Genomic DNA, 25,059 nt, shown 5'->3' with positions numbered 1-25,059 from the left:
AATCTCCAAAGCTGACTTTTTCATCATTCTTCCATGAGCAGCTTTTGACTTCTATCTTCATCAAAAGCCTATCCTATTCTAAGGTTCCCAACAATTCTCACGCGGCCCCTCAGCAGTAGCCTCCTAACTGACTCCTCATTTGTACCCTTGTGTCTGTCCCATTCTCTGCCTAGAGTGCTTTCCCAACATCCACATTCATCTTTGCCCTTCATATCTCATCTCAAGCACTATTTCCTTAAAGAAATTCCTAAACACTCTCTGATTATGGACTAGGTTTGGTCTTGTTATATGGCCTTATAGCACTTGGTAATGTATCCTTTATAGCACTTATGTAGATTGTAATTGTATACTTAGTTATGTGACCATTTCATTACTATGTCTCTCCCACTAGACTTTAAGCTTCATGAGGACACATTATAGTATGCCTAGATATTGGTACAATGCCTGACACACAGTAAGCATAATAAATACTAGTTGAATGACTGCTTATCCATGGTTGTACAGTCAGGGCAAAATGCTAACGGCAGTACTCATTCCTATATAGATCCCTCACGATTCTATACTTTGCTAAATGCCATCTAAAAATGGTGATCAAGTAAACTAACGTCATCTATATTTAGGCAGTTACTTACTGACAATTTTAGGAAAACGGACAATTGTTCTCTTACTTGTAAATTCCTCGTGACATATTTTCAATGTATTTAGCTTTGTCTTGTACTCCACAGTGGTAATGGTAAGTCTTAACACAGGCTTTTATTTCACATCCAATAGTAGCACCGGGCTGACTGCAAAGTGTGCATTTCTGTTTAAGGGAAGAGAAAGAATAGTCATAAGCAGTATTTCAAAGCTTATTTTTTCTACTTTCATCATATTTCAGCCAAACATTCCAGTTTACAAAGCAAACAGCCAATTTTCTGTTGAAAAAGAATGCACTGAACTTATTATATAGCAATATATTAAATCACGCAGCATTTAAATCATACTGTGATAGATTTTCTAATATTAAGTCATCTCCTGGTGTTTCCATTATTTAACCGTACTAACCATTAGAAATCTGGCATCTAAACATAAATAAGACACTTCTTAATACTGCCAAACACAAAAAGAATGATATTCTGTATTTTCGTGGTTTCTTTTCCTCCCTGGAATCATTTCCTTTCCTATTATGGAATGAGAAGATAGGAAAGCAATTCCCCCAGCAAAGGGGTTGCTACCAAATAGGCACAAGGGCAGAGGGAGACTAAAGAGGTTGAAAACTTTTCATGATTCCTCAATCTGGCCTAGATCAGCTGTGCCTCAAGAATGTTCTCAGATGAAAAGGTAAATGCTGACAAAAGGGTCTCGTGGCCAATTGAGGAAGTTTGAGAAATGCTAGTTTTATACAGATTGCTTGATGGGGGAACTTCTCCCAACCTCTTCTCTAGGAAGACAGATATAGTAAAGAGTTCAAAAGTTTACTGAACTCCACATTCCATTTTATGTTTGGAGGGCTGGTAGAGCATCTTGATGAACTAATGTCCTTTGGAGAACACTTGGGGAAATGCTAGGTTAGTGCTTACCCTAACACTCAACAACGCAGCAGTGGTAAATAAGCTGATCAAAAGAACTGAATCGTGCCCAGGTGGTGTGGCTCAGTGGACTGAGTGCCAAGCTGCGAACCTAAAGGCCACCTGTTCGAGTCCCGGTCAGGGCACGTGCCTGGGTTGCAGGCCAGGTGCCCAGCAAGGGGTGCACAAGAGGCCACCGCACATTGATATTTCTCTCCCTCTCTCCCTCCCTTCCACTCTCTAAAAATAAATACATAAAATCTTTAAAAAAGAGAAGTGAACTGTTATCCCAGTCACCTATTTGGACTTCAGCTATATGACACAACACTATTCTGTATGATACAATGAAGCGATTTTCCTCCCTTTTTTAGTCTATACGTTGTTTTAAAGGAGTTTCGTTTTTAAAATGCAATTGAAGTATCAATAAACCAAAATGGATTTATATGGCACAGAGAACATCAATAATCTTTATACCTTCAAAAATGCAGTTACACAAAGAATCAGTCATTTCTAATGGATTCAGACAAAGATCAGCAATGCCTGAAACCCCTAGGTGAAAGAATGAAGGGGGATTTCACAACAGAGAGGTCAGACTCACCACCTGAATCCAAGGGTCAGACATCACGAGTTGTCTGATGTGATAAAATTTGGATGATATAACTCCCACCTGTGAAATATTCTCACCCCTTAAAATGTTGAAACTGAATCTAATCAAGATTTTACACCTAACTTCACTTTAAAAGAAAATCTGGAGAACTGAGGGAGGTTAAATGGCATCATGAAAAAGCAAACAGACAAATAAAAACATGTGGGATAGTCTATAGGACAACCAATCAATTTTCTCCAACAAGCCAATGGCATACAACAAAACCAAACCAGAAACAACAAAGACAGGGAGGAGGGCATGCCCTAGATCACTGAAGGTATAACAACCACAGGTAACGTATGAACCTCCCATGGGTTCTGATTTCAAAGTTGATTCACACAAATCAACTTTGAAAAGATGGTTTTGAAACAACTGAGGAAATGCAAATACAAACTGGGTGGTAAATGACACTGAGGACTCATTGTTAATTTATAAAGTGTAATGACACTGTGGTTAGGTAAAGACATGTTCAACTTTTAAGAGATACATACTGAAATATGTAGAGGTGAAATGATATGATGTCTCAGCTCTGCTTTAAAAAACTTCAAGCAACAAGATTAAAAGGGCATTATATTAAGGGCACTGATGAAAACAAGTGCCGCAAAGTCTTAGTAACTGATGAGTCAAGGTGATGGATAGATGTGTGTTACTAGTCTTTCTTATTTTGATATGTTTAGAAATTTTCACAATAAAAAAATTCAAAAATTAAAGTCATTTCTAGAGATAACTGCTGTCTTAAAGAAATGATTTTGCATTCCATTGACATCTTATAGTTCTCATAAACTGTAAAGGGGTAAGTGATCAATAAAGATGCTACTATTACTTAAAGCTATCTATTAGTAACTCAGTATGCTTAAAACATGAGACTTAGGCACATTTTAATGAAAACTTTAAAGCTATGATAAACATTTTAAGAAATATAACTTTGTGTGTGAACTTTAACTAAACAGAAAGCTCTGAAAAAAAAAATCCTTTCCTATTACCAAGAAAAATAACCACAACATGGGGAGGTTCTCAATGCCCTGTTGGGGTCAGGGAATTTCTCTTTAGGCATGCTTAAACAGTGTTAACATTTAAACTTTGTAAGTGCATTACACTCACATTTTCATTTTTTATTAAAAGGCTCTCATATACCCTAAAATATAGAGCTCAGTATAACTCTCTTAAGTAATGAAGTTACATAAAAAGGAGTAAGTTTCAGTCACGTCAGCATCCTTTATTATATTATAAATAAGTCAAATAGACACTGTGTTTTAACATGTGAACCGTTCTATGTAAATTTTTTATGACTAGATCAATTTGAGCTGCGTTCTATATTAAAGCAGAAAGTCAGAAGAGAAACGATGCGTAGCATAAATATAAAACCACAGACCATTCTTTTTCCTCGCTTAATCTCCTGAAGAACAGTTTTAATATCAAAATCTCCAAATTCTGCTCTTGATGTTGTTGTGAGCTGGACTGTGCCAGAAGAAAATAACTGGAGAAGAAAAACATGCAAGAACATTTAATATTCAGAATCCTTTTGAGAAAATGGTTAAATACAATAACAAATGTATTATATTACTTTAATATCCTGAGAAAGAAGACTTTTCCTTAATAATCAAGTGCTGATTCAAATGTTTTTAATCTTTTCCCGCATCTGATTAAAACATAACCCCAAATAAAATGAATGAAATACAACTAACGCTGCCAGTGTGGAACTAAGATCAAATACTTTTTATTAAACAATGTAGATTTCAACAGTGTCATGCTGTCATCTCAAATGTTTTACATTTCCACAGTTTTAAAAAATAGTTTCAACTGTCAAATTGCATCCATAGATGCAGATCTGTATTACCTGGGGATTTCTTTCCCCGAAACAAGACATGTTTGGGATTTACTCCCAGGGTATAAATTTTGGAAAAAGCTCCCCAGGTAAATATATGCTTAATCTCTAGCTAAGAATCTCTGGTATAAATAATACATATTTTAAAACCGAATCAAAAATGCGATGAGTAATTCAATACAGTCTAATTCAAAAGTGTATGTATACTATATGCTAAGGATGCAAAAATAAGATACGATCCTTATCCTCAAGGAATTTAAGTCTATTAAGGAAGAGATGCTCATAATTAACTGTAATACAGTGTGTGACGTGCAATGAGAGACATTTACCAGGTTATAGTGGATATCGAACATGTTATATGTTTCACGACACATTTACAAAGCGGAAATATTTACAGTTTTGAGTTAATTATAGGTTAGTATTATTAGAATTTAAACCCTACTAAATTATAAAGACTACATTTTAAAAAATCTAAAGTTTATGAAGGTTTGGGATTATAGGATATACTATTCATAATTGTAAAACACTAACGCTGGGGAGGAAGGTATCGAATCTGCTCACTAGCTAAATGCTTCTCAAAAAACTTGGGTTTAAAAGCACATAAAATGAACCATGCTTACCATACACTTATAATGCGCAGCCGCCTTTTTGGCATTAAATATATGCAGTTTTCCTCTTGCTTCATTTTCTTCCTCCCCTACATGACAAAATCCACATTTAGGCCTGGTGTCGCTAGGGCTGCTTCTGTGTGGAGATCTGTCTCTCTGCAAATGTAAAAGAGAAAAAAACTTTTAAAGAAATCCTTTAAAACAGTCTATTAGTACCGATCATGATTAGTCAACATTTCAAATGATGAATTTTACCACTAAGCACAGGTTAAATGAAATATCCATAGTGCAACAAGTAAGAACACAGCATTTTTCTACTTACATAGGAACTACTTTCCATTTCATCTGTTCCATGGGAGGATGTGGACCTGGTATCTTCTGACAGCCCTTTAAAATTAGTTTTTCGTGGCCTTCCTTTGCGACTTTTCTTTTTACTTTTAGGTGATGCGGGCTCCAGTTCATGCTCATTAAAGCTTTCTTCTAAATCAGCTGCTTAAAAATGAACATAAACTTGACATAGACCAATCTTAAAATAAATGTTAGTTCATGAATCTTTAGACTACAGATTTCTCCTAAGGATGAAACTGCCTTCAAAAACGAGGAGAAATAGTTTGTGGTATGTTCAATACAGCGACCTAACATTTCTTATAAATGCAAAAAAATCAAATAAAAGTGCTTTTATTATAATCACTGAAAAATTATTTACATTGAGTTTATAATTCTTCTGAAATGAGTTCTGCAATCCTGACTGTGCACATAATGAAAAATCATAAACAGATATTTCAATCATTATAAGTATTATATCATTTGTAATATATATAATATTGTTATTTACCATGAAGATAATCAATAACATTATAATAACACTATGATTAAACATCTATAAAGAAATTACTTAATTGATCCCATTATCAGGCCAACATGACTGGTTTTCCCGGAAACATTTCTAAACTCTAATAAGTAAACTTTAGAATTAGCTCTAGTATTTTTTTTTCACAGATTTTACAGCTTTACCTCGTACGGTTGGTGAACTCAAAAGACTTACCTAGAAAATAAACTTAGAACAACTCAGAAAACTAAATGAAAATAAAGTATATCTGTGCTGTCTAATATAGTAGCCACTAGCAACATGAGGCTTTTAAAAATTTAAGTCATTTATAATTAAGTAAACTTAAACCTTCAGTTCTTCCATTGCCCTGACCACATTTCAAGTGCTTATTAGTCATATGTGGCAAGATGTGTCTCTACTGATGTGTCATTCTATCACAGAAAAGCCTACTTGGACAGCACTGCTCTAGATAGATAGCTCTGTAAACTATCATGAAAGTCAAATGATCAAATTCAACATGGAAGTCAACTTCAAGTGACCTAACTGATCACCTAATTAAATAAATACTAAGTATAAAAGGAGTTTCTAACATAAGTGGTAGAAAAGCTATGTTACAGGTTTGCAGTACATACTTTAATGGATTAAATAAAATATGTCGAATTTTGGAACTGCATTTCCCAGCATTTTTATAATAATTTCTACCAGTAATGGAAGGTGTTTCATTTAGTTGTTCACTACACATATTTTATTTATTAAGAGTCTACTGTATAGAAGACAACATATTTAGTGCTCAAAAATACATAAAAACCAAATGTTTACTTGACTAAGGTCAAACTATAAAAAGTTTTACACATATCTCTAATACCTTCTTCATTTTTTTGTACTGTTTGTACTGATTATAATTTCAGGGACTAGTTTCTCAATGAGAAAGCCTATCAACTCCTATGCTGGCTTTTCCTAATAAATACTGTGAAAGATTTTTTTAGAAATAGAAGCAGATTCACTAAGATAAGAAAATAGTAATTCAATTAGTACACAAATATATAAACTTCAGGAACTCAGAACCTTAGATTGTTTGCAAAACAGTTAATACAAATTTGTGTCAATAGAACATCACATGACTATTGTAGGATTTGAGGGAGGAAAGGAGGAAAAAGTAAAAGTTAGACGACAGAGTTTTACAGGCAATAAGACAACTTCATGTAAATAAATCTTATGAAGACACGCAAGTCAATTAAAGATATCTTCTAATCTTAACCTTATAGCAAATTTCCTATCAGAATACACCACCTACTTTAAACATTCAAACTTACAATTTTCAATACAGAATTTCATTAAAGCTGTTAGAACAATTACTTACACTTACCAAAAATTAAAATTTCTTAAAATGAAAAATCATAGGTATTTCGATCATTATGATAAATATATAATTTGTAATATATATATAATATTCTATTATTTACTATGAAGATAATCAATAACATTATAATAACACTAGGATTAAACATCTATAAAGAAATTACTGAATTGATCCCATTATCAGGCCAACATGACGGTTTCCCCCAGAGCATATTGGCCTGTCTTTTAAAAAAGATTTTTTTATTTTTAGAGAGAGTGGAGGGAGGGAGAAAGAGAGGGAGAGAAACATCAGTGTGAGTTTGCCCCTCATGCGTCCCTTACTAGGGACCTGGCCCACAACCCAGGCATGTGCCCTGACTGGGAATTGAACTGGCAACCTTTCAGTTCACGGGCCAGCATTCAATCCACTGAACCACAACAGGGCACTGTCTGTCTCACATATAAAATCATTCAATATAAAATTTTAGAGGACTTCATAACAGCAACAGTAAAAAAAAATCACAAAAGATGATGGACTTAACTTTATTAAACTTTCAAACTTCTGAAAGTAAAAAAAATGATAAAATTACAAGGCAACTGAAAAAAATGCCTTTTGTACCTATTACAAAGGATTAGTATCCTTATGACATAAGCTCATAAAGATTAAGGTTCCAACAAATAAATGGATCAAACATATGATCAAATAAATAACTCAAAGAAGAGAAGTAAAGATGCTTTTAGAAAGTTTGCCTTCTCTAGAATCAAAGAAGTGTAAATTAAGTGATATATTATTTCATCTATCAAAACAGCAGACTTAATATATTATAGAAAACTACAATTAACTCAACAAAAATGTGTTAAAATAAAAACATAAAAGAAATCCCACAAAAATGCTCAGATAGACTATGCTTCTGATAAACAGGATCAACATTAGAATGATACATCAATTGTCAATAACCTAATTTAACAAAACTCCAATAAAATGAAAGTTAAAAGTTGATTTCATGGTTTTCTGGAAGAGTAAAAGTACAATACAGAATAAAAGATCTTTTCCAAAAAGATCTAAACATATTATAAAGCAACAGCAGTTAAAACGCTGGCACAGGAATAGATATGAGGTCTGCCCAGAAAGTATCCAGCCATACACTATGAAAAATAGAGACATTTATTGAAGATACAAAACACTTTGTACATAGGATAATGATGCCCCAGTTCCCTTCAAAGTAGGCACTTTGGGACCTCACACAGCTCTCCCGATTGCCATCAGCTGCTCCATCATATTTTCCAGAATCTCATCAACATTCTGAAATCTCTTCCCTTTCAAAGGTGATTTTAGTTTTGGGAAAAGCCAGAAGCCACAAGGCATCAAATCTGCACTGTAGGGCGGGGGGGGGCTGAGTCACCTGGGTAATTTGATGTTTTGCCAAAACACTCAGCAGGAGGTGTGATGCATGAGCGGGCATGTGGTCCTGATGAAGCTGCCTGCCAATCAGCAGTCACCCAAAGCTGTGGCCTTCTGAATCATCCAAATAGTTTCCAGGGAGAAATGTTCAAGCTTAATGCAAAATCTGATGTAGACCTGGCTGGTGTAGCTCAGTGGATTGAGTGCGGGCCTACGAACCACACCATTGCGGTTCGACTCCCAGTCAGAGCACATGCCTGGATTGCAGGCCAGTTCCCAGCAGGGGACTCATGAGAGGCAACCATACATTGAAATTTCTCTCCTTCCCTTCCCCTCTAAAGATAAATAAATAAAAATCTAAAATTAAAAAAAAATCTGATGCGGATTCATTGCTTTCCTCACTCAGTCATTTTGAATGTGACAACCACACAGTACAGATGGTCACTCAACAGCATCTGCCACCCCCATGGACCAATACAGTGAAGTTGTTATTGTTCGTGTATGCACATTCCAACCCACTCCCCTTGGCTGCCCAGTTATATGCAGGATGTTGGGCAAACCATTCTTGTTGTACTAACAATAGCTGGACTTTTTCCAGACAGACCTCTTATATCAGCAGAAGAGAAAACAAGGTTGAAAACAGACCCAGTCCTGGCTGGTGTGGTTCAGTGGGTTGAGCGCTAGCCTGTGAACCAAAAAGATGCCAGTTTGATTCCCAGTCAGGGCACATGCCTGGGTTGCAGGCTAGGTCCCTGGTTGGGGATGTGTGAGAAGCAACTGATTGATGTTTTTCTCCCTCTTTTTTTGAAACTGCCTTTCCCTCGCTCTAAACAAATGGATAAAATCTGAAAAAAGAGGAAAATAGACCTACAGAAATTACATTTGAATTAAAATCTAAAGATAAACCTAATCTTTTCAAGCATTCTGTCCTTCCACTCTTATGGTCTTTTTAGACCCCAGTAAGTCTTACAATGTATTGAAGTAAAAGAAATTTCATAATAAAAAAAGAAAGTAGAAGCCCTGGCTGGTGTAGCTCAGTGGATTGAGCGAGGGCCTGCGAACCAGAGGATCACGGTTCAGTTCCCAGTCAGGGTACATGCCTGGGTTGCAGGCTGGTTCCCAGCAGTTCCCAGCAAGGGGTGCACAAGAGGCAACCATATATTGATATTTCTCTCCCTCTCTCCTTCCTTTCCCCTCTAAAGATAAATAAATAAAATCTTAAAAAAAAGAAAGTAGACCCACATATATATGAGGGGATCCAGAATATTATAATGGCGGCATTTCAAATGAATAAGGGAAAGACTAATGGCACAGCTGGCTACCCATTTAGAGAAAACATGAGATCCATTTCCTGAGACCATATGATAACTTAGAGATGGATAAAAAGCCAATCATAAAATAAATTATGAATGTAACAAAAGAAAATGAAGAATAGTCTTTATAATCTTGGGGTCAGGACACCTAAGAAGCCTTAAATAGAAAAATCAAGAGATCTGACTAAACTTTTCTGTGGCACAAGCACCATAAAACAAGTGAAAAGACAAATGATAAATTAAAAATCAGTTGCATTTAGTAACAGAATTAATATCTATAATAGAGAGAGCATTACAAATTTAAAAAGTTGTAGCTTTTAATTTTTAAATTTAAAAATTTAAAAATTACAACTTTAAAAAGACAAACCTCAAGAGAATAAAGCACAAAGGATTAGGAACTAGCAATCTGCAGAAGAAATACAGATGACTAAAAAAAACTAGCAGGCCCTGGCTAGTGTAGCTCAGTGGATTGAGTGTGGGCCTGGGAACCAAGGGGTTATGCCTGGGATGTGGGGCTGGGTCTCCAGCCAGGGGCATGTGGGAGGCAACCACACACTGTTTCTCTCCATCTCTTTTTCCCTCCCTCCCCCTTTCTATAAACAAACAAATAAACAAATAAATAAATATCTTTAAAAAAAAAAACTAGAGGAAGCCCAACCCTACTAGTGATAAAACAAATAGAAGTTAAGTGAAATAACCAGTCAAAAATGAAAGACTGATAATATCCAGCACAGGTGTGGGGAACTGGACAGTCTCATACACTGTTTATGGGAGCATAAACTGTATGTACATGACAGTGCTCGTTCCCATTGTTAAATGCACAAACCCTTTCAGCTGCCAACCTCATTTCTAAGTCTCTATCCTACACTATTGCTTGTACACGTACTGAAGAACATATGTACAAGGAAGATCAATGCAGTTTTTTACTTACGTGTGAAAAAATAGATATAACTGATTTTATTAATACAGAAATACTTAAACTACAGTTATACTTACTTTAGGTGATTTAATTGTTAAAAACTATACCACAGAGTGAAAAAAGCAAAGTTGTCTAACATTATTATATCCACTATGAACCCAATGTGTTTTTTAAAAAGTATGCATATGTCTTTTTAAAGATTTTACTTCTTTATTTTTATTTTTTAAAAGATTTTATTTATTTATTTTTAGAGGGGAAAGGAAGGAGAGAGAGAGAAATATCAATGTATGGTTGCTTCTGGTGTGTCCCCTTCCGGGAACTGGCCTGCAACCCAGGCATGTGCCCTGACTGGGAATCGAACCGCGATCAATCCACTGAGCTACGCCAGCCAGGGCATTACTTCTTTGTTTTTAGAGGGGAAGGGAGGAAGAGAAGCCTCAATGTGAGGTTGCCCCTCATGTACCCCCTACTGGGGACCTGACCCACAATGCAGGCATGTGCCCTGACTAGGAATCAAACCAGTAACCCTTTGGCTCACTGGCCTGCCCTTGGTCCACTGAGCCATGCCAGCCAGGACTACATATATATTTTAATGTGTAAGACTGTGCATATATGTAAAAAAGGCTCTGGGAAAATATACATCAAACCCTTGTTACTAGTCAGTCCTAGAACAGGGGTGTCCAAACCGCAGCCTGAGGGATGTATGCACACCAGGGTGGCTGTGAATGCGGCTCAACACAAAATTGTAAATTTACTTATAACATCATGAGATTTTTTTATTTTGTGATTACATGTTGTAATGTATTTAATGTATGGCCCAAGAAAATTCTTTCAATGTGGCGCAGAGACGCCAAAAGGTTAGACACCACCCTGTCAGAGAATGTGATTTCAGGGTGAAGAGAGTACTTTTTAAACTACTTTCATTTTAATAGTACTGTTTTAATTTTTAAAACAATAGACAATGTACTACCTTTGTAATTAAAAGAATGTATAATATCCAATGTGGTGAAAGGAGGGGGTAACGTTATCCACTGATGATGGGACTATAACCTACCACAATCTTTCTAGAAAGAAATACGGCAACCTTAAAAGGACTGAACCCTATGTATGACTCAGTGATTTTACTCTTGGGAACTTATCCTAAAAAATAATTGAAAATGGCCCTGCCTGGTATGGCTCAGTGCGCTGAACGCTGGCTTGTGAACCAAAAAGTCACCAGTTTGATTCCTAGTTACCACACATGCCTGGGTTGTGGACCAGGTCCTCAGTAAGGGGGTGCAAGAGGCAACTACACATGGATGTTTCTGCCCCTCTTTTCCTTTCCCCTCTCTCTAAAAATAAATAAAATCTTTAAAAAATAAATAAATAAATAAACAGATTTTATTCCTAGCAATATTGCACAGTGGTTCCAATTTCTCCACATCCTCACCAGCAGGTAATTACCAGTTTTTTAAAGGTTTTACTTATTTATTGTCTTTTAAAAGATTTTATTTATTTTTAGACAGAGAGGAAGGGAAGGAGAAAGAGAGGGAGAGAAACAGCAATGTGTGATTGACACTCATGCAATCCTTACTGAGGACCTGGCCCGCAACCCTGGCAGGTGCCCTGACTGGGGATTGAACCGGTGGCCTTTCCGTCTGCAGTCCAGCACTCAATCTACTGAGCCACACTAGCCAGGGGTACAGTGTACACTCTGTACTGCTGATTGTTTTACAATGTTCATATACTTAAACGAATGAATATGACAAACAATAAAACCTTACCCTACCATTCTCAGCTGCAAATGCCGAAAATCTAGGCTGATAAGGTAACAAAATAAGCTTGTCCTTGTGTGCCACACCAAGACTCAAGTTTTATGAAAACAGTCCCCATATGCCTGTCACTTTTAAGTACGTTATTGATTATGTTATGACAGTTGTCCCATTTTTCTCCTTTACTCCCCTCTACCCTACCTACCCCCACCAGAATCCCCCTCCTTAGTTCATTTCCATGGTTCATACATACTAACTTCTTTGGCTTCTCCATTTCCTATATTATTCTTAGCCTTCCCCTGCCTATTTTGAACCCACCACTTAAACTTATTCCCCATATCTTTTCCCCCATTCTGCCCCCTCCCTCTACCCGCTGAAAACCCCCCATGTGATTCTGTTCCAGTTCTAGTTGTTTGCTTGGTTTGCTTTTCATGTTCATTTGTGGATAGTTGTAAGTTTGTTGTCATTTTACTGTTCATATTTTCTATCTTTTTCTTAGATAAGTCCCTTTAACATTTCATATAACAAGGGAGATGATGAACTCCTTTAACTTGACTATGTCTGGGAAGCACTTTATCTGCCCTTCCATTCTAAATGATAGCTTTTCTGGAGAGAGCCATCTTGGATGTAGGTCCTTGTCTTTCACGACTTGGAATACTTCTTTCCAGCCCCTCCTTGCCTGCAAGGTTCCTTTTGAGAAATCAGCTGACAGTCTGATGGGAACTCCTTTGTAGGTAGCTCTCTCCTTTTCTCTTGCTGTGTTGAAGATTCTCTCCTTGTTTTTAACCTTGGCTAATGTAATTATGATATGCCTTTGTGTGTTTCCTTGGGTCCAACTTCTTTGGGATTCTCTGAGCTTCCTGGAAGTGTATTTCCTTTGCCAGATTGGGGAAGTTCTCTTTTATCATTTGTTCAAATTAGTTTTCAATTTCTTAGTCTTCCTCTTCTCCTTCTGGCACCAGATGTTGGAATGTTTAAAGATGTCCTGGAGGTTCCTAAGCCGCTCCGCATGTTTTTTTGAATTCTGGTTTCTTCATTCTGTTCTTGTTCAATGTTTATTTCTTCCTTCTGCTCCAGATGATTGATTTGAGTCCCAGTTTCATTCCCTTCACTGGTGGTTCCCTGTATATTTTTCTTTATTTCACTTTGTGTAGCCTTCTGTTCTTCCTTTATTTTGCAGCTGTACTCAATCATTTCTGTGAGCATCCTGATTACCACCGTTTTCAACTCTGTATCTGATAGGTTGGCTATGTCTTCACCACTTAGTTCTATTTTTGGAGCTTTGATCTGTTATTTCATTTGGGCCATATTTCTTTGTCTCAGCACACCTGTTACATAGTAAGGGGTGGAGCCTTAGGTATTTTCCAGATTGGGACAACCCACTTTGATGAGTTGTAGTGCTGTATGCAGGGGAGAGGTCCAAGAGGGAACAACGCCACTTACTCGGCTCTCAGCTGGCTTTCAGTCACTTCCCCCAGCAGCCACAGAAAATTGGGCCCCTCTGGTACTGATTCTTGGGTGGGTGGGTTTGTGTAGATTCCAGGACCCTGTGGGTCGCTCCAACTCCTGTGAGGCTGGGAGTTTCTTCCACTGCTGTTAACACCCACAGATTTTTACAGCCAGAGGTTTTGAGGCTTTGTTCCCCTGTGCTAGAATCCTAGGTTGCACGGTCTGTCTTATACCCCAGTTGTCCTTTCCCATTTATCCACACACAAATGTGGGTCCACCCAGTCCTCCTTCTGCTGTCCCACCATGTATCCTCTCCATCCTCGCTGCTCGTCTTGCCCCTCCTACCAGTCTGGATGAGTATTTCTTCATTAACTCCTTGGTTGTCAGACTTCCACACAGTTCCATTTTTCGGGCAGATCTGATTGTTTTTGTTTTTCTTTTTTTTTTTAAATATCAGTGTGTGGTTGCCTTTCACGCACCCCTCAATGGGGACCTGACCCACAACCCAGGCATGCACCCTAATGGGGAATCGACCCTGCAACCCTTTGGTTCTCTGGCCTGTGCTCAATCCACTGAGCCACACTAGGCAGGGCTGGTTGTTTTTGTTTTTAAATTTGTTGCCTTTGTTTTGGTTGTGCAAGGAGGCAAAGTATATCTACTTATACCTCCATCTTGGCCCGAAGTACCCTGTCTGTCACTTTAAAATGGCCAGGTTACCCTTCTGATTGTCCTTATGAGGCATGGGAATGACCAATTTACCAGAAAAGTAACTCTCCCCTTCCTAGTATTATAAAGTCCTACCTGTCCACTTACCAATTCATTCTCCTTCCTAATCAGTGTTTTCTTATCTCCTTCCTTCCTGGTTTAAGCTACATATCCTTTCCCACCCTAAATTTTCACAGTAGTTAAGAGGAGAAGGAGAAAGAACCCCTGGACAGAAAGTCTGGAAACTGACATCTACTAGGTCTTAACTTGTTACTTAACTGTTCTCAAGGCAAAGCCTCTTGGTATGTAATGGCTGTAATGACTAACACCTTACTGAAAAGGCTGCTTTAAAACAATGCTTCTGTTGCCCTGGCTGGTGCGGCTCAGTGGATAGAGTTCTGGCCTGTGAAACAAAGGGTTACAGGTTTGGTTTCCAGTGAGGGCACTTAAGGGCCATGTTCCCAGTAGGGGGTGTGCAAGAATCAACTACACATTGATGTCTCTCCTTCTCTCCCTCCCTTCCCCTGCTTTCTAAAAACAAATAAACCCTTTTTTTAAAATACAATGTTTGTGAAAAACACTTTTTAAAACAGAAAATTGTATTCCATTGTTAATTATTGCTCTTGTCAGGCTTTAAGCTCTCTGTCCACAGGGGCTACTTTCTAAATTCCCCAATGTGTCCACACCTAGCAGGAACTCAATGGTTGTTGAGATTTTTTAAAATAAAAAGTGGGGGGAGGCCAATCCTTAAAGCTAGGGCAAGAATCACCACATATGCTTTGATTCTTTAGGGCTGCCACAAAAGGAAGACTGGAGATCACCCGCCCTGACTCCTCCACTGGAAATGTGGTGTGCAAGCTCCATGGCACTAGTAAACTCTGCATTCTGCCTTTTCAGTAAAGGTATCAGGTAAATTATTTCTTTTATGCATATGAATATATAAATACATAGTACAGATAAAATATATTATTTTTAACTAAGTATGCTAATATGAAATCTGATACCTGGTATTTAATTCAAAATAATCCAGATAGAGGAAGTGGGTGAGGGGGATGGATGAAACAACTGAACTAACGAGGAAACAGGAACAGGCTCATAGATGGAGAGCAGATGACAGCTAAGGCGGGGGGGTGGTTAGGGGTGGAGAGATTGAGCAAAAAGGAAAAAGGAGTCATGGATATGGACAACAGGGTGGTGATTGCTGGGGGTAGAGGTAACTAAAGGGTAATGAAAAAGAATACAATAAAGATATTTTTTAAAAATCAAAGGTTCCACTCTTGGTGGGAGTGCAGACTGGTGTTGCCACTGTGGAAAAAGCAGTATGGAGATACCTCGAAAAATTAAAAGTGGATTTGCCTTTTGACCCAGCGATCCCACTGCTAGGAATATATCTGATGGAACCAAAACCACTAATTTGAAAGAACATAAGCAACCCCATGTTCACTGCAGCATTATTTAAAATCGCCAAGAAATGGAAGCCATCCAAGTGTCCATCAGCAGATGAGTAGATAAACAACTATGGGACATTTACACAATGTAATCTACTCGCTATAAAAAAAGAACAAAATTTTATGCTTTGTGACAGTGTGGATGTACCTAGAGAACATTACGTTAAGTGAAATAAGCCAGTCACAAAAAGGCAAACACCATATGATTTCACTCACATGTGGAATCTAATGAACAAGCTGAACTAATAAGCAAAATAGAGACAGACTCATAGATGGAGAGCAGGATGACAAGCTAACTAAAGCTGGATGATGGGCTTTGTTTCAAACACACTCTTACATGTGTTAGAAAGTTCTTATAATTGAAGTTTGAGAGGTGTGCTAAATCAAAGAGGGGCATAAATAATGCCTAGCACAGTACTCTGCACATAGGTAGTCAATAAATCTGGTGACTCAATGAACTAATATGGAGTCAGCTCTAGTGGAGAGCACAATATGAATACATTACTAAAGTTTTCCAAGTAAAATCACAAATACAATTTAAATTCTGTTATCTTCCAAGGAAGAGCACATGAAAAGACAAATAGAAATAAAGGTAGGTAGAGTTTTCAAGGAGGAATGACAAGAACATTGCTCACAGTTTTACACATATTAGTTCATTTAATCCTTATAGTAATCCCATGAGGTAGGTTTTTTTTTAAATCCCCATTTTACTGATACAGTATCTATGGCTCTAAGGCATACTAAATAACTTGCCCAAGATCATATAATGAATAATTGGGAGAGTTAAGATTATCTAAATATAGATCTGATTTCAAAGCCCATATTCAACCAATGTACGGAACTACCTTTCCAGTACTTCAAAAGTCCATTCAATGCTATAAAACTTAAGAGATTTTTGCCCTGGCTGGTGTGGCTCAGTGGACTTGAGTGCCCACCGGCAAACCAAAGGGTCACTAGTTCAATTCCCAGTCAGAGCACATGCCTGTGTTGTGGGTGAGGTCCCCAATAGGGGGGTGCATGAGAGGCAACCACACACTGATGTTTCTCTCCCTCTCTCTCTCTTTTCCCCTCTCTAAAAATAAGTAAAATATTTTCAAAAAAGGTTTTGAAAAACTTTGATACCCTATTAAACTCTCACCATAACTTCTACTTAATGAAGACTGAACATTGTAGTGTATTTTAGAGGAAATGAACAAGGGAAAGAATACTAAGGAAATTTAAAGCAGGCAAAGGCTTTGAATCTACACAAATGATAACACATTTTCAATGCACTTCTAGGATTAATATAACTGTGGTGACCATTTTTCCTGAAACATAAATTGAATTACAAGCTCTAATACAAAGATTCTGAATTGTCTGTTAGGTTATCCACCAGGTCTCTGAAAATCAAGACTACAGACTCCAAGGTTAGGCAGAAAAGATTCCCTTAAACCCAGAACACCTGGGATTTTATAGTCACTGTCACTGTGGCACTTATCGCTACGATACCTTTTAAGGTAATTTCAGACATAAAAATTTGTCAAAAAATCCTGTATATCCTTTACCCAAATATTAATATCTTACACCACATTTGATTTCATTCATTCTCTCTAAATATTCATATATTTTTTCCTGGAAGATTTTAGAGTAAGATGGAAATGCGGGGACCCTTTATCTAAGTACTTCCATGTGTCACCACTGTATTTTAATCAGTTTATCATATATGTCACTAAATTGTGTCTTCCCACCCCCCAGAAACTGAAACCCCACTGTTATTTTTTCACCTTGCTCAACTAACACTTGGTGGAAGACAAGCTACAGGATAAGGAAGTATCACCCAGAATAAATGACATATTATATACTGTGCTTAGATTCAAGCCAAGAAAATAAAGAGGTCACAAACATTTCTTGAGCACCCATCCCATGTAAAACATTCTATTTTAGGTAATTTAAGAAAATAATAAACCACAAGTTTGGCTCCTTACAATTTCAAGTACCTAAACTGAGCTGAGGTTAGGTTTGTGATAATGACAAATTCTACACATTATTGCTGTGAATGGCTAACACTTAGTGGCATCTACTCCTGATACCATTTATCTTGTCACAGATTACTTCACTTCATATAAATTAGTAAATACAAAGGCCTTAACCCCTTAATGAAAATTGTTTTAAAAGAACCATTATTCATATGTCATCACAGTTCCTTGTAGAAACTCAAATGCTTAGTGTAACACATTAAAGTACTGTCATATTAAAGTAATTCTACAAAACAGGCACTACCATCAGTTACAAGCTAGAGCTTTTTGCTACTACCAATGTTAGACATTTTTGCAATAATACTTTACAAAGGTAGGAAATGTAATTATCTAAACATGTAGGCCAACAAAGGAAAAACAAGTAAGGTACAGGATTTAATTCTGCCTATTCCTGTACATTTTTAATGTATAAGTTTCTATTAAGAATAGGAAGGCATTACGCTACTATGTTTTTTAATGTATTTTATTTTATTTAATGTATTTTATTGATTATGCTATTACAGTTGTCCCATTTCCCTTTATTCCGCTCCACCCTGCACACCCCCTCCCACACACATTCCTCACCTTTAGTTCATATCCATGTGTCTTAAGTTCTTTAGCTTTTACATTTTCCATACTATTCTTGCCCTCCCCCCTGTATATTTTCTAACTACCATCTATGCTACTTATTCTCTGTACCTTCTCCTCCCACTCCCCTGTTGCTAACCCTCCATGTGATCTCCATTTCTATAGTTCCACTCCTGATCTAGCTGTCCTCTTAGTTTGCTTTTGTTTTAGGTGTGGTTGTTAATAACTGTGAGTTTGCTGTCCTTTCACTGTTCATATTTTTTATCTTCTTTTTCTTAGATAAGTCCCTTTAACATTTCATATAATAAGGACTTGGTGATGAACTCCTTTAACTTGGCCTTATCTGTGAAGCACTTTATGTGCTCTTCCATTCTAAATGAAAGCTTTGCTGGGTAGAGCAATCTTGAATGTAGGTCTTTGGATTTCATGACTTGGAAAACTTCTTTCCAGCCCCTTCAGGCCTGTAAGGTCTCTTTTGAGAAATCCACTGACAGTCTGATGGGAACTCCTTTGTAGGTAACTGTCCCCTTATCTCTTGCTCCTTCTAGAATTCTCTCCTTCATTTTCATCTTGGCTAATGTAACTATGATGTGCCTTGGTGTGTTCCTCCTTGGTTCCACCTTCTTTGGGACTCTGAGTTTCCTGGAAGACTATTTCCTTTGCCAGATTGGGGAGTTCTCCTTTATTATTTGTTCAAATAACTTTTCTACTTGTTGCTCTTCCTCTTACCCTTCTGGTACCCCTATAATTCGGATATTGGAACATTTAAAGATGTCCTGGAGGTTCCTAAGCCTCTCCTCATTTTTTTTTGAATTCTTGTTTCTTCATTCTGTTCTGTTTGGTTGTTTCTTTCTTTCTTCTGGTCCACTCCATTGATTTGAGTCCCAGTTTCCTTCCCGTCACTATTGGTTCCCTGTGCATTTCCCTTCATTTCACTTAGTGTGGCCTTCATTTGTTTCTCTAATTGGTGACTAAATTCAACCAGTTTTGTGAGCATCCTGATCACCAGTGTTTTCAACTGTGCATCTGACACTGTGCACCAGTGTTTTTATCTGTTCATCAGATTGGCTATCTCTCAGTCACTTAATTGTATTATTTCTGGAGCTTTGATCTGTTCTTCCTTTTCGGCCATTTTTTGTCTTGACACGTGTGTTACATAGTGAGGGTCAGAGCCTTAGGTGCTCACCAGGGCAGGGCAACCCACTTGCTGGGTTGTGACGCTGTATGTGGGGGCAGGGTCCAAGAGGGAGCAATGGCCCTTTCTCCGCTCTGTTGGACCTCAGTTCCTTCTGTTGCTTCCCCCAAGCAAACTGGGCCTTTCTGGCGCTGATTCCCATGTGGGTGGGCTTGTGTGTGTTCTAGGACCCTGTGGGTCTCTCTCCAACGAACTCTCCTGTGAGGCTGGGAGTCTCTCCCTGCACCTCAACCCCCACAGGACCCTGGGTTGCACGATCTGTCTCGCTCCCCACTTATCTGCCCGCAAATGTGGGACCCCTGTCCGGTCAGCCAGCCACCTTGCATGCGGTGCCCCACTTCACACTCGCGCCCTCGCTGGGTCTACCTGTTGCCACCCCATGCCCGGGGTCTGCCAGCTGCCACCTGGGTGCCCAGGGTCTGCCCAGTGCTGTCTTGCACGTCCAGGGTGCCTTGAACACCTGGTGTCATTACTTCCTCTGCTGCGACCCCTCTCCACTCAGCTGTGGGACTCTGCCTCACCTACTGGTCTGGCTGAATGTGTCTATTTCAGCTCCTTGGCTGTCTGACTCCCATACAGTTCAATTTTCTGTCAGTTATTTCTGTTCTGGTTGTTATTTTGTTTCTAAATTTTTGTTGTCCTTATTTTGGTTGTGCAAGGAGGCACAATGTGTCTATCTATGCCTCCATCCTGGCCGGAAGCACACTACACTATTTTAAATGGCTCAATAACCCCACATGGCTAGTGACTACCATATTGTAAGGTGCAGATATAGAACATTTCCATCATCAGAGTCGGTTCTACTAGACAGCACTGTTGAGCCATTAGTTCTTTATCCCTTTGTGAAAAGTCTTGCATTGTTGAGGTCCTTGCCATTCAGTGAAATCACTGATTCCCAAACTGTAATGTGAATACAAACCACTTAGGATCTGATTAAAATGGCCATTCCTACTTAGTAGACCAGAGGCAGAGCTTGAGATTAGGCATTTTAACAAACTCCCAAATGATGCCAATTCTGCTGGTCCACAGGCTATGCTATCTTCTTCCCCTTCTTGATGCTAAGAATTACCAACTTCCAATCATTCTATTTCACCAATTAGACTTTCTTTAGCATACAACTCACTGTGCCTTTTACCCAGTCCATCCCTTAATATCACCCTGGGTGATTTCTTTTTTAAAAAATATTTTATTTATTTATTTTTAGAGATAGGGAAAGGAAAGGAGAAAGAGTGGGAGAGAAACATCAATGTGTGGTTGCCTCTCACATGTCCCCAACTGGGGACCTGGCCCGCAACCCAGGCATGTGCCCTGACTGGGAATCGAACCAGCAACCCTTTGCTTCACAGGCCCGTGCTCAATCCACTAAGCTACACCAGCCGGGGCCCTTTTGTTTTTTAAATTGTATTTATTTATTTTCAGAGAGAGGAGAAGGGAGGGAGAAAGAGAAGGAAAGCAACATCAATGTGTAGTTACCTCTCACACACCCCCAACTGGGGACCTGGCCTGCAACCCAGGCATGTGCCCTGACTGGGAATCGAACTGTCCATCTTTTGGTTTGCAGGCCAGCACTCAATCTGCTGAGCCTCACCAGCCAGGGCATCCTGGGTAGTTTCAACTGTCCACATGGACAACCCAAGCCAACACCTAGCCAGTTAGTTCATTGATTTTCAATAATGTCTATCAACTACCCAATCCCTGTAATCATATTTTATAATTATCTAAAATGGTTCTACCTCTGAAATAACTATATCACACTTTGGGGCCACAAATGAGTGCTTTCCAACATACTTTCATTTTCATTGTTCTTCAACTTTATCAGGACCTCCAGACTATAATTCTTTTCCAGTTTTCTTTTCCTGCCTCCACGTCCCTATCTTAGATTTGTCTCTTGCAAATATCCTAAGTTCCCTTGTCCCTTTTACTTCTTTGTTGAGTCCACTTGCAAAATCCCAATTCTGAATTAACCAACTAGCCAGAATCCTGAATTGTTGGAGGAACATCACACAATCTGACTGAAGGTATCACTTCAGAAATACATAGTTACCAAGCTCAACTGGGCCCTCACCTGTCCAGAAACTTTACATTTCTCTAAGCAAACTTTCTCTCCCAGTCTTTACAAGTATTCTTTCAAACCTTCTCCTCTCTTCTTCAACTTCCAAGCCTCTCACCCCTCCCCACATTCTCATTCACAGAGAAAATAGACTAGATAGGAACGAACTATCCTCTTCTTTATCCTGTTACAGTGGAAATATCCTATTACAGAGCAATTGTTCTGCTTGTGCAATGAATCCTCCCTCCTGTACCTTCAATCTCTTCTTGCATATAAGATCTTTTCTAACTATTTGTATATTGACTAACCACCCCCTCTCAAAACAGATCAACTAAGGGAAACAATCTAATCTGAAAAGGCTGCATAGTGTAGGATTCTAACTATCTGACATTCTGGAAAAGTCAAAACTATGGAGGCAGTAAAGAGATTCTCTAATTTGATATTTGAAAACTCAGTTCATGTTATGTCAGACTAACTTTACATACTGAGACATACAGTATTTGTCATTTTAAGTATTATCAAAGTAGGTATTGAGCCACAGGTGGCAAATAATAAAGAAAATGCCACAGGTATCAAATTCCTCTTTGCTGTACAGACCACTGCAACACAATTTCCAAACAAAGACAGTCTCTGAAATGTGATCCTATAAACCCCATCATAAATTACAATAATAAAGTAGGACATATATTTCCATTAGAAAAATGAGTTAGAAGTTCTGCTTCTAACAAATATCAAATAAATAAAATAAACTGAATAATAATACATTATAGGTAGACGAGTGTCATAATTCAAAATTTAGTATGAACTCTCTGATACTTTTAAATTACAAAATTATGCTTCAAGTTCTACAATATAAGTACATTACAATATATTACCAATAATACAAGAGGCCCCAATGTGCTACAAAAGTATACACAGAACTCAAAACTCAAATCAATTGTATCACAAATTTGAATTGTAATAATCCTTCCAGTTACATGAAAAAGTCATCACGGGAAGTATGAATTTAGATCTTTCTCATTAATAAGTTTCTCAAATGAAAAAGGCAGTCAAAATTCTTCTACTTTACATAGTCTGCAGTTACTTTTCTCTACCACTAGATGGTACTATCAGCTCTAGAAATCTAAAGAATAAAAGGAAAGCTAAATTAATCGTCCTTGCCATCCTCAAACACCCGGAGACTCAGAATGCTCATATACTTGTATTTGTGAGGTTGTAAGTCTGAATCTTTGGCTCACCATAAATACCCATTACAATCTTTATGAGAATCAAGTAAATACAGTGTTAAAATCTGAAGCAATGTTAAGGAGAGAAAGCTTACTCTTAAGCTTTTGCAAAAATTTCAATTCTATTATAGAATTAAGTGATCAAAAAACCTGAAGGTAAACACTTATAGAGGTTTATCAGTTGCATTTTAGCACTTCAGCACTTCAAAAACAGTCTGTTCTTATTATCTATCCAGTGTTTATTTTAAAAATTTGCTCAACACCATCTTTTTAACCAGAACTTTTAAACTATTTGGATGAATCTGGAGTCCAAACTTGAAACAGTACTATTTTGTAAAAGATTTTATTTCTGTATTTTTAGATAGAAGGGAAGGGAGGGAGAAAGAGAGGGAGAGAAACATCCATGTGTGGTTACCTCCTGTGCATCCCCAACTTGGGACCCAGCCAACAACCCAGGCATGTGCCCTGACTGGGAATTGAACAGGCAACCCTTTGGTTCACAGGCCAGCTTTCAATCTACTGAGACACACCAGCCAGAGCAAGATAAAGATATTCTGGATTAACTCTTTACAAGAAAAAGAAGAGCTTAAGAGATAAAAGTATTCTTAAAAATTCAGATTTTTTCATTATTGTACATTAGTTTATCCTAATGCTTTTCTTAACTCTTCAAAATATATTTAATATTGAGATATATCTTGTGGTAAAAATTAATATAGTATAATTCACTCATTTTACTCAATTTATTCTTGAAATGGAAAATTGACTGATTGACATACCTTCCGAGTTATGTGCAGTTTTCTTGTGTTTCCGGCAATAAACCCTATAAAAATGAAATTAAAAATTATCAAGTAAACAAACTAAACCCATTTTTCAGATTAAGAAGATGTGCAGTACACTTCACCACCATCACAAACTGGATTCCAAAAACCTCACTATTAAACTTCTTATGCCATTTCTGTAAACATTAAATTCTTTACCAAAAACACCCTTTACAATGATGATGAACTCTTCTGAAATGGGAAAAATTTTTACAAAAGCCTAAAGAATGACTGTTAAAAATTTAAAGAGAAGTAGAATAATTACATGTAAATTCCTTGTGAAGGTTTCTCTCGTATTTGAGCTTTATCATGCAATGCACAGTGGTAATGGTACGTCCTGTGACATGTTTTGACGTCACAACCAATTGTTGCTCCAGGACAATGGCACAAAGAACACATCTACAGCAAAACAATAAAATATTATTAGTGTGTGGTTTTGCTAAGGGACTTATCAGATTAGAGACATATCAATCTCTGTCAAGGAAAACAAACTGGTTATTGAAAAGTTTTGTAACTAATAATGTTATTTTTCTTGTCTTCTTGCCAAGAGATAATTTGAATAATTCCTCTGGGGATATTTGTTCCCATGTTAATCATTAACAAATGTAATGGAATATTTTTAATGTCTATTGTTACACCGTGGTCAAGAGAAAATTGGAAATGTTGCAAATCAGGATTGTGAAATGTATGGCACTTAGATCTTTTCACAATTCAGATCTTCCTAGAAATGTGTAACTGGGTAAAATACCTCATACCAGAAAACATTTTCCCTTCAGATTTCTACATAATCGATGTGAATCTTTGGGGGGAAACTCACATACTATTTGGAAACCTGATAAAATTAGTTTTAAGAGAATGAAGGAAAGATGATAAAAGAATTAGGTAGATTTCTCTTTTTTAAGATTTAATTTATTTTTCAGAGAGAGGGGGAGGGAGGAAGCCAGGGAAAGAAACATCCATGTGTGACAGAAACCATCATTCGTCAACAGGTTGCCTCTCACATTCCCCCTATTGGGAACCTGGCGTAACTCAAATTCACTGAACCACACACCAGCCAGGGCAAATTAGGTAGGTTTCTAAATACCTCAAATTCTAAAACTATTTTGTGATGTCAAGTTGATTATGAAAATACATGCATCTGTTTTAATTTGTTACTTACCACCTGCATTATGAATTCAGGCAAACAGATAAAAGAACAGACCCTTTCAACGTATTTTAATATACCTTACCTTATGACTTTATTAATTCATATTGTTTAACTAGCTTAGAATCTAAATTTAGAATCGCTCTTTTAAAAAAGTAATAACAATTACATAACAATGATTGTTAGTGGTTTGATAAACATATCACAGTATACTGTGCTGGGGGGACTTTTAACGAGGCTTTCTCCTAAGCCATAAATGCCATG

The 25,059-nt window shown here is 37.6% G+C and overlaps 1 protein-coding gene across 4 annotated transcripts in view; it reads right to left on the bottom strand.

Moving 5' to 3' along the window:
- PHF6 (PHD finger protein 6) overlaps nt 1-25,059 on the bottom strand; it is a 54,734-nt gene that overhangs the window by 10,453 nt on the left and 19,222 nt on the right. For 3 of the 4 annotated variants that reach the window (XM_037046048.1, XM_037046050.1, XM_037046049.1), the window contains 6 exons: nt 23,917-24,050; nt 23,610-23,653; nt 4,949-5,118; nt 4,639-4,782; nt 3,566-3,670; nt 669-802 (listed from right to left, as the gene is read on the bottom strand). In XM_037046048.1, coding sequence (XP_036901943.1) covers nt 669-802; nt 3,566-3,670; nt 4,639-4,782; nt 4,949-5,118; nt 23,610-23,653; nt 23,917-24,050 — 731 coding nt within the window. The remainder of the gene's footprint in view (nt 1-668; nt 803-3,565; nt 3,671-4,638; nt 4,783-4,948; nt 5,119-23,609; nt 23,654-23,916; nt 24,051-25,059) is intronic. The other variant, XM_037046051.1, reaches the window with a different exon arrangement.

Source organism: Sturnira hondurensis, unplaced genomic scaffold, assembly GCF_014824575.4.
Source record: "Sturnira hondurensis isolate 20B ecotype Veracruz unplaced genomic scaffold, ASM1482457v3 Scaffold0004786, whole genome shotgun sequence".
NCBI classification, from domain to species: domain Eukaryota; kingdom Metazoa; phylum Chordata; class Mammalia; order Chiroptera; family Phyllostomidae; genus Sturnira; species Sturnira hondurensis.
The sequence above is the reverse complement of the archived record's forward strand: the minus strand, read 5'-3'. Positions and strand labels throughout refer to the sequence as shown.